The 9,966-nt window shown below is 33.8% G+C and overlaps 2 protein-coding genes across 4 annotated transcripts; one reads left to right on the forward strand and one right to left on the reverse strand.

Moving 5' to 3' along the window:
- Positions 1 to 1,715: 1,715 nt before the first annotated feature.
- LOC114415047 (DDT domain-containing protein DDR4-like) lies at positions 1,716 to 6,521 on the forward strand. Of its 3 annotated transcripts, XM_028379551.1 has the most exons (7): positions 1,716 to 1,870; positions 2,043 to 2,162; positions 2,290 to 2,410; positions 3,048 to 3,134; positions 3,236 to 3,273; positions 3,365 to 3,446; positions 3,647 to 4,003. In XM_028379551.1, exons 1-6 carry the CDS (start codon positions 1,851 to 1,853, stop codon positions 3,369 to 3,371), a joined length of 393 nt encoding a protein of 130 aa, XP_028235352.1. In that variant the 5' UTR covers positions 1,716 to 1,850; the 3' UTR covers positions 3,372 to 3,446; positions 3,647 to 4,003. The 3 variants fall into 3 exon arrangements, 1 of the variants encoding a protein (XP_028235352.1); XR_003667309.1 differs by lacking the exons at positions 1,716 to 1,870; positions 2,043 to 2,162; positions 2,290 to 2,410; positions 3,048 to 3,134; positions 3,236 to 3,273 and adding exons at positions 4,088 to 4,180; positions 4,290 to 4,416; positions 5,475 to 5,517; positions 5,906 to 6,521 and having other exon boundaries at positions 3,363 to 3,446; positions 3,846 to 4,002; XR_003667308.1 differs by lacking the exons at positions 1,716 to 1,870; positions 2,043 to 2,162; positions 2,290 to 2,410; positions 3,048 to 3,134; positions 3,236 to 3,273 and adding exons at positions 4,088 to 4,180; positions 4,290 to 4,416; positions 5,475 to 5,517; positions 5,906 to 6,521 and having other exon boundaries at positions 3,647 to 4,002.
- An 886-nt stretch (positions 6,522 to 7,407) lies between these two features.
- On the reverse strand, positions 7,408 to 8,768 carry LOC114415048 (acetylglutamate kinase, chloroplastic-like). Its single transcript, XM_028379552.1, has one exon. The coding sequence runs from the start codon at positions 8,689 to 8,691 to the stop codon at positions 7,660 to 7,662; it is 1,032 nt and encodes a 343-aa protein (XP_028235353.1). The 5' UTR covers positions 8,692 to 8,768; the 3' UTR covers positions 7,408 to 7,659.
- Between the last annotated feature and the right edge of the window lie 1,198 nt (positions 8,769 to 9,966).

Here is a 9,966-nt window from a genome sequence, read left to right on the forward strand (position 1 = left end):
ACCTGGAGTGTTTTATTAAGGGGAGATTATTGTGGTTATCATTACGCAGTGAAAGAATCAATTGAAATAACCTCTAAAAAATTTATACTTTCATATGTGATGATTTTTTTTTTTCTGAGTGGGGGTAATATGATAATTATTGCCTCGAGAAAAAATACTTAGTAGTAATTATATCAAATTTCAAATAAATCAGGTTACTATTATTTTTTAATTGAATTTATATTTATTTTTTGATTAGGTTTTTTATGCAATGACCTGATTAAAAAATAAATACAAAATCAAAACCTAATTAAAAATAAAATAATAAACATAATTATAAATTCTAAAATAGTTTAAAGACCTGTAAATTTGTATGATTTCTCTATTTTTTAGGACACACCTAACAAATTCATTTTATTCATTAGTGTTTAAGGCTTGGTTATAATTTTTTTTTCTTCTTGTGGTGTATGTTTAGTTTTCAAGTTCTAATTGTACCAACTAAATATTTTTATAATTGTATTATTTTGGTTTCATTAATTTCTAAAAAGTTAGTCGATGGAACAATAGACACTAATTACATATGATTAGTATAGGTAAATCGATCGGAGACAACTGACATAACTAAGCACGGATAAAATTGATAAAATTATCAAGTAAAAATAACTTTAGATGATGTGTGAATCGTCTCAAAAGACATGAAAGTCAACTCAAAAAACAAGAAAATAATTAGTAAAATATTAATCATAATCTTTTATTTAAATTTGAATCATTTAAAATGTTCATGTATCTTATAGAAATAACATAAAAATGATTCAATAACTTTTTTACAAACACTACCTCCATTCCTTTATATAAGAAATAAATTAGTATAAATTTTTTATTCTAGTTATAAGAAATATTAACTCATTTTCAAATGTGTTGTTGTATTTGTTAATTTATTTTCCATACTTAATTCATTGTGGAGTTTACTAATGAGGCACCCACTTTTTTTTTTCATGCAAATTGATGTATTTATTGATCTATTAATTATATAGGTCATACTCATTGGCAAAAAAAATACAAGTTTTTATAAAATAAATTTTAAATACTAAAATTATTAATTAAAATTAACTAATTTAACTATTTTTATTAATGTTGATAAATCAATTATTTATTTTTTATATAAAGGACTGGAAATAACACTATTTAATAAGGATGCCACAAATGTTTGTAAGTGAATTGATCTTCTATCTTTTTGTATTAACAAATAAATTCAAACACACTTTATATGTTATTCTTCTAAAAAAAAAGCCAAATTATGTGTTCTATTATAGAAATTTTAACAAACATAAAATGTTTTTCATTCAATATAAAGATGTCAATATTCTTTTCTTTTTCTAATATATATAAAAAATATTGCTATTTTATGACAATATTCTAATATATACAAAATATATCCTCTCTTTGAATTCACCCAAGTGCCACGTGAGTTCACACTCTTATTGCTATTTTACATAAATTAAAGAAGATTTGTTTAAGGTGGAAAAAAGTTTAAATGTATTCACTGTCACACTAACAATCAATAAGAAATTATTATTATTAAATTTTTAAAGTAATTTTATCATTGAATGACAGTAGTACATGCATTATTATTTATTCTTAACCGAAATAGCGATCAAAATTTGATTACTAGAAGCGATGGCAGTAGTTACATTTTTACTATTTTTGGAAAGGCTCAACTCAATTACTTAAGCCTCCATTCTATCGAGGATCCAAAATGACCCGCATTTTACTGCGGCAAAATCAGCACTGAACGGTGCGTTTAACGTCGCGAGGGAACGAAAATTGGCAAGGCGCGAGATCCTGAAATAACCCTAGAAAGAAAACCAGACATGTTCAACTCTTCAAACTGGTAAAAAGTGAAAAACACGATTTGAGCGGGAAACTGTCCTTTGTTCTTCTTTTCTTTCTCACACAATATAACACAAAAACTCCAATTTATTTTTTTCACATTCTTTCTTTCAATCATTTTTCGCTCCTTCTAATTGAAAGCATTTAGTTACTGTTCCGGACCGACAATGCAGGCCGTGGAAGAAGGTGGCGGCGAGGAGCGAAACGCGCGTTTCGAAGAAAGCGATTTGGACTCGGAGATTTCGAAGTTGCGCGGGCGATGGGAACTCGCTTCTGTTCTCAATTTTTTGGACGTAAGAGATCTGGAAGTTTTCGTTGGAATTGTTTCTATTAGGTCACGAAATCGTTTAGGACATTGTGTGTTGTTTGTTTTTCAGTGAAAGTAGAGTGACTAGTAATGTTTATTATATATTGTGACAGTGTGGTTCAGGTGTTTGGTCCGATACTTGGTAAAGATTTGAAGCTTTCTGCTGAAGATATTGAGATTGGGCTTGTTAAGCCTGATACTTCGCTTTCTCGGCTTCACATTCAACTTTTGAAGGTACCTTGTTTTATGTAGTTATTGAAACGTTGCTAGTCTGTGTTGAAAACGTTTAATTTGCTGGAATAATTAGAAAGGTTGTTCACTGATGTGTCAGTGCATGCAATTGGTAGTGGTTAGTTGGGAGGTGTTGTGCAAATGTAAATTTTGTTGCTTTGGACATTCTTTGTTTCATGTTTCTAGTTTTGAGTTCTGGTGTGTGTAAAATGGGTGGAGAAATGGTTATGTGTTTTTCCATTTCTTTGTTGTAGTGTCTGGTGGGGTAAGAAATGATGGAGGGTGAAAATTGCTTGGCATTATTTTGTTCGATACTCCAATTTATAAGCTTTTACTTGTTGCATTACTGACTTTGTTTTCAAATCTTTGTTTGTTTTCCCAAAAGTGCATTAGATCCATTGTGCAAATTACTTAAACTCCAATGGAGATATAGGGAAATGAGCATTTTTCTTTTACACATGAAATTACGAGGACAGCACAAATTATGTAAGGAAAATGCATTTTAAAGAGGAAGTTGAATATACTAATTCTGTAAATTGTCTAACTTCCTCAAATCAAACATATTATTCTACTCTTTCATTTTTTTTGTCGATGGCTTCCCATCCTAATGTGGATTTAATTTCATTTGTATTCCTACCAGGGAATACCACCTGTGAGTAAAACATTGGAGGATTCTGATAAATGGGTTACTGCACCCTGTAAGAATCTGACTGCTTGGTGGCTATGTGTAAGTCACTGAGATGTTGCTTTTGAGCTTGCTTTTTATTTTTTCTCCCCATTGCAGATTGAATTAATTACTTTCACTTGCTGGCTGGATCTGTGCTACAGGTTGCTGAGGGGGAGATTCCACTTGTACCATCTAAAGGGTACTAACTACTGAGATGCACTGATCATGTTACATTGTTACTAATTGCAATGACATTTTTTAAAAAACTGTTGCCATCAATGCTTGTTCAGAGAGTAGATATCCAAGTACAAGGAACCTGATCCGTCAGATTGTTTACTACTGCTAAAAGCGCTTTGTGAAGTTAGAGCTCAGGTATTAATATTTCCGGTTTTTGTTTATTAAATAAATTAATATATGGATACTTTTGCATTCTCATGACTAGATAATCTTCCTAGTCTATGTTACTGATCATCTTTGGTGTTTCTACTTTTTATTTATTTATTTTAATCCCTATTGCTGTTTTAGTTTTGTCTGATGTAAATTATTTTGCTTGGGTGTTTGTTTATATTCAGCAACATGGTGCAGTGTCATACATCAATGATGCTTTAAAAGAAGGAACCCAAATTTCAACTTTTCACAAAGATGCCATAGGAAGAGATAGAACTGACACATCTTACTGATAATTTATCCTTTTTAAAAATGTTCCAAATCTTATGAAGATTCTCAAAACCTTAAAATTGTTGTTGCTAACGTGTCTATTTTTTGTTATAGGTATGATGCAACTTCAAAAGGCCAGAGTCACAGATTGTACAGGGAGATTATCACATCAGACTCAATTCCAAATGATAAGGATGAAGGATGTTTATCACTCCCCACCATTCAATGGGAAACACTTGCTTCCAATCTTGAAGATTTTTCAAAAGTAGCTGTAAGATCATGTTAACCACCTTTTGTCTTACTTTTCCCCCTGGATTTGAAACCTTATTAACTTTGCCTTTAAATGTTAACTGCAGGAAAAATTTGCATTCAGCAAGTGTGCTGCAGAAGTTGCTGTTAGCCTGAAGCTTCAAGATGATGCTATTCCTGCTCTTGAAAAGCTAAGGAAGGTATGGGCATCCTTTTGTTTAGTGTCTGATTGTTGTACATTCTAGGGAACACCCTCATCTTTGGTTGTGATGTTTTGATGTAAAGGAATACCACCTTTGATTTATGCAGAAGAAAGAAAGAGCAATAAAGCAAAAGCAAAGGCAGGATATGCTGTTAAAAAAGGATTTTCAGAATCCTCATTATTCTGGAAATACACGCTCTTGTCATGCTCGAAGGCCTATTAGTTATACATTTGGTAAGATGTGTGTTATATGTTCAATTACATGGCATACACATCTTGCATTCTAGCATTTACAGATTCTAATGCACAGGACAATTGTTAGGGGGGCTTTTGTTTCAAGGTTTACTATTGCATTTCATGGAATATTATACTTAGGAATATTATTCCCATGAAGACATTTGATAATTTTAGAAAAAAAAATATTTAATAAAAAAATGTGGAAGAAGAGGGTGGGAATAGGTAGTTATTGCAAGGAGTAACTTCCATCCCCATGGAAATGTAAGATGCCCACCTTTCACCATGAAAATCAGAAATAAGACTAGTAATAGCATTTCAAATTCCCGGGAGTCAATGATGCTGAGAATATATTTTTAAGACCTTTAGCAAAGCAGAGAATGTGATATTCTCATGTTCACTTTCCTGGGAATAATTTTTAATACCTTGAAACAAACACAACCTTGGTGGATTTGACTTTGTTGTGCACTATTTTGTACTTTATTGTTTATGTATTGCTTGCTTTGTTAGTGAGGGTGGGTCTTGTCAATGTAGCAGGTAAGAATGTTTGTGCACTTGTGAGATGTCCTACATTTTACAATATCATGCGTAGAACATGAGTTGTTACTTTTCACTGTTAGGAATTGTTTTATCTAAACTTTCTTTTATCAAACATATTCAATCTCACTTCCACCAGTCTTTGTCGATTTTGTTTCAGTTTCTAGTCTTAGGGAGTAATGAGTAGTGTTTACATGAAACATTTAAGTGTCAAATAGTTGTTTCAATCTAAGATGTTAAATTATTTAAAATATATATTTCAATGTTAGAATTGCATTTCTAATTTCTATTACTACCATGTTTTCCTCATTTGCTGTTAATTTAATGTGTATGTGAATTAGATTGAGTGAATCATCAATGACGAAAGGCACATATGTGATAAGTAATCACTAGTTGTTTGATGCTTCTACCAAATTATCTATTGCGAGTATAAGTAGTTTTGGTTTCTTTCCTTTTCCTGCCTGTTCATGATATCAATTGGAATTTTAGATGTTAATTACTTCTGTTTGGGTATATTGCAGAAGCTTATGATCGAACAATGAAGGAGGCCATACAGCTAACAAAGTATGTTTTACATGATATTGTACCTTGTTAGTAAATGCTCCGTTTGCTTTGTAGTGTAGGATCATCCCTGCAGAATGGGAATAATAATTTTTTCAGTTATTAAGTGGACTTAGTTAGGCTTTGATGAGTCAAGACTTGTGATTGAAACAAAAAAAGGGGTACAAATTAAATTTTCCTTTAACTTGTACTTTGCTGCTTTTGCATCATTGCTTTGTCACACATGCTCTTGCTGAGATTGAGAATAATAACCTTGGCTATTTTAACAATGGTACCTAAGGTTGTTGCAGTAGTCTAACATGCTAATATTTACTTTTGTTGTTTCAAATGTCTTCATTTCTATCTGATTCTGCTTTAATAATTTTTACTTTTCATTTTGACTAATGTTTAGTAAAAGGACAAAGTTTCCTGTTGCTGAACAAGATAAATCCGGAGGATCTGAAAATAAATCCAACACAAGATATTTCAACAGACAGTGATTCGGAAAGGGTTATGTCTCCAATATATGATAGTGATGACACTGGTTACAAAGTTGAGAATCATGGTAGCAGTGAGGAGGATGCTGCTGTTGATGGTGAGTTGGGCAACTTGGAAACACCCTCAAGCCATGCAGTTTTTTATCCAAAAGGGTTTCGCTGCTGCAAGCAGTTAGCTGGAGTTCCTAGCCACACTATTTTAGAAAGCCAAGGCAAAGACCCACCCGCAATTCTGCTATGGAATCTGTCATCGTATCTGATTCAGAGGACGAAGCACGTGAAGGGAAGAGAGATTTGTCCGAGTCTACTTAGGCCTGGTATTAACCTGTATTTTGGCTAAAGCATGCAAAGCGAGCAGTGGCATAGGATATTTGTCGTCAAAATTTGGGGAGATTTGAAGCTATCCTTTTTCTTGGATTATCATTATACCTAATTTTTTGTCTCTTGAAGAGATCCTAGAAATTTCTGAAATATTTGAGTATATAGTATACAGATATGGCTAATGAATCTCTATACCGTTAGTTTGACGCATCTGCTGCCTTCAATTCAACCATCTCTTGCATGACATGCACTTTAAACCATATGAATGTAACAAAACAAGTGCAGCAACCTCAGTACATGATTGGCAAGAAACAAATGCAAAATAACAACAAAGACCGTGAACATCCTTTACTGCAAAAGGAAATTGAAATGAAATAAATTTTATAATGCTGGCTGTGGTTTCCCCCACAATTGATGGATATAGTATATGTTCAACATATGATTTAGTTCTTACATGTGTTGCAGATTTTCAAATTGATACCTATATGTAAATTTTATTAAATTAGTTGTATGTTGTAAATGTTACTGTTTTTTTCGTATCATCATACGGTCTTGTCTATTCTTAATTTGATCTTCCCTTTTACAGCAGGAATTTGTGATATGATTATCTAATTAAGCATGCATGTGAAATAGATTCAGTGAATCATTAATGGCTAAATACAATTTTACGTGACAAGTAATCACACTGCTTTATGCTTTATACTTCTAAATATTATCAATTGAGTACTTTTTAAAAAAAAAATTACCTTTTTTTATTTGTAGGAATTATACATGATCCTGGGGGATTACAAATTACTTTCCTTGCGTCTTCATATCAAATGAAAATTTATATATAAATCATTATGTTTTCTGTGACAACAAAGTTATCTTGGTAAATGTTCTGTTTGCTTTGCCCTGTAGGATCATCCATGTACAATGATGATAATAATTTTTTCAATTATTAAATGAGCTTTTGGGGGTTTCTCTTTCCCGCTGCTTTTGAGTAATTGCTTTGTCAAACATGAAACATGCTAATGTAATTGATAATAAAAAGCTTGGCTGTTTTAACAATGGTTACCCAACCTTGTCTTTAGCATGCAGTGACAGAGAATGGCCGTAATAAAAAATTTGCAGAATTCATTAATTAGTTTCTTTCTCTAACATTTCTTCCGGAATCCATTATCCCAATTTTCTTGTCTTTTGGATGTAATCCAAGCAATTTCTGAAACATTCAATTCAATTCAACCATCTCTCACATTACACGCACTTAAAAACAATCACCAATCTCTAACAAAACAAGTGCTGCAATGCAACCTCAACTCAAGGCTTGATTGAAAAGAAAAAATCCAAACACCATAAATAAATAAACTTATCCAGTTATCATAGTTCCAGCACCTTCATCAGTCAAAATCTCAAGCAACAAAGAATGCGGAACCCTACCATCAATAATACTCGCTGTAATAACCCCTTGCGCCAAGGACCTAACGCAACAATTAACCTTAGGTATCATTCCACCACCAACTTTTCCATCTTCCATCATTTTCTTCACTCCTTTTATGTCAATCTTCTTCACCAAGCTGTCAGGGTCGTTCCGATCTTCCAGAATTCCCGCCACATCGGTCAGCAGAATCAGCTTCTCCGCGCCGAGCGACGCTGCCAATTCTCCGGCGACGGTGTCGGCGTTGATGTTGTAGGGCTGTCCGGATTCATCGGCGGCGACGGAGGTGACGACGGGGATGTGGCTGGTGTCGATTAGGGAGCGGAGGACGGCGGGATCGACGCGTGCGACCTCGCCGACGTAGCCGAGGTCGGCGGCCTTGGGAGCGGGGCGGGCGGTGAGGAGGCGGCCGTCCATGCCAGAGAGGCCGACGGCGGTGGCGCCGGCCTTGTTAATTAGAGAAACTAGGGTTTTGTTGACTTTTCCGACGAGGACCATGGAGACGATCTCCATGGTGTCGGCGTCGGTGACGCGGAGGCCGTCGCGGAAGACGGCGGGGATGTTGAGGCGGCCGAGCCAGGAGTTGATCTCGGGGCCGCCGCCGTGGACCAGGACGGGGCGGAGGCCGACGCAGGAGAGGAGGACAAGGTCGTTGATCACGGAGGCCTGGAGCTCCGGGGACTTCATGGCGGCGCCGCCGTACTTGACGACGATGGTTTTGCCGCGGAATTTCTGGATGAAGGGGAGCGACTCCGAGAGCACATCGACTCGGTACTGACCCTCGGTGGCAGTGGCGGCGGCGAGTGGAGGTTGCGCCGCGTTCGCCACCGCGGAAATGGCGCGGTGGCGGAGGCGAGTGGAAGGGAAAGCGTGGCTAGTGGTGAGTTGGTTTTGGGGTTTGGTTGGGAATGGGAAAGAGGGGCAAAGATTGGTTAGGGTTTTGGCTGCACCTGCCATCATCATTGTTGTGTGAAGTGAAAGTTGCAGAGTGAAGAAGGGTTTCGGGTTTCTATGGCTCTTGCTGTTTCAAATACAAGACAATAAATCTGTCTATTTAAGGTAATTTTCTTTCTCCACGTGTTATGCAAACTGCAAACTTGTTTATATTATAATTTAAGAAGATTGCAGTATATTAATAATTAACACCATAAATTTTGAAGAAAAAAAATCAACAAACTCATTTATAACAATAAATTTAATTTAAAGATATCATAATAATTTATCATTCATTTTAAATAAATCATTTCTCTCTCTTTTATTTCTTCAACCAGCATTACATGTAACAATTCTTTCTCCTCTAACCAACATTATCTTTTTTTTAAAAAAAAATTTCTCTTTTGTCACCTCTATAAATGTATTATAAAAATCTGTATATTTCAATTTTTAATTTTTTTATAATTTCATTTACATATTAAATATTTCTCCAAAAGTAACCATAGAGAAAAAATAATCATTTTATGCACAATATATTAAGCGTAATAAAAACTTACGTTCATTTTTTGTACATTTTAGCTTAGGGTATGCATAAATTTTAGCTTATGGGTGTTGTGATAATAAGCATAAATAATTTTTGAAGCATATTAAACCAACATAATATAGTAATATTTTGTATTAAACATAAATTATTATTTTTTGTTAAAAATTTACATTTGATAAATTTTTAATAAAAATAAGTGTACTAAAATTATCAAATGTAAGATTTTTAGACAAATATTTAATATGCACATGAAATTATAAAAAAATTATAATTGAAAACATATACTTATTTTTATAATATACAAAAATTTTATGATATATCTATTCTATAGTATGAGGTGAGAGAAGAGAGACTCAGAAAATTAATGCCAGTGAGAGGAGAGAGAATTTTTTAATTTAATATTGTTTAGAAATTAAAGAGAAGATAGAAATGGTTTATTTAAATTAAAGGATAAATGACTGATATTTTTGAATTAAATTTATCACTTCCTCCTTTCCTTTATCATAGTTGTTTAATGATTTTGCACTCCAACCAACAAAAATTATTACTGTTTTTTATTAAATTTGCAAACACTTTTCCAATTGTATCCTTTGAAACAAATCATTTCAACCATTCCACATTTCTCTTTTCCTAATTAACTATCATGATTTTTCCCCTCTCTTTCTCCGTAACTAACCTGTTTTTTTTTTATTAGTTGACTTATATCTCTCTATCTAAGACAAAACATCCATTTTCCTATTAGTTAACTCGTTTCTCTCTCC

This window comes from Glycine soja, chromosome 6 (genome assembly GCF_004193775.1).
Source record: "Glycine soja cultivar W05 chromosome 6, ASM419377v2, whole genome shotgun sequence".
In the NCBI taxonomy this organism is placed as follows: Eukaryota; Viridiplantae; Streptophyta; class Magnoliopsida; order Fabales; family Fabaceae; genus Glycine; species Glycine soja.

Excerpts from the sequence above, each read along its gene's own strand:
- LOC114415047 (XM_028379551.1), top strand. The coding sequence starts at position 1,851 with ATGTTCAACTCTTCAAACTG. Across the intron at positions 1,871-2,042 it reads ATGTTCAACTCTTCAAACTG|GCCGTGGAAGAAGGTGGCGG; the intron begins GTAAAAAGTGAA and ends CCGACAATGCAG. Across the intron at positions 2,411-3,047 it reads TTCACATTCAACTTTTGAAG|GGAATACCACCTGTGAGTAA; the intron begins GTACCTTGTTTT and ends TATTCCTACCAG.
- LOC114415048 (XM_028379552.1), bottom strand. The coding sequence starts at position 8,691 with ATGATGATGGCAGGTGCAGCCAAAACCCTAACCAATCTTTGCCCCTCT.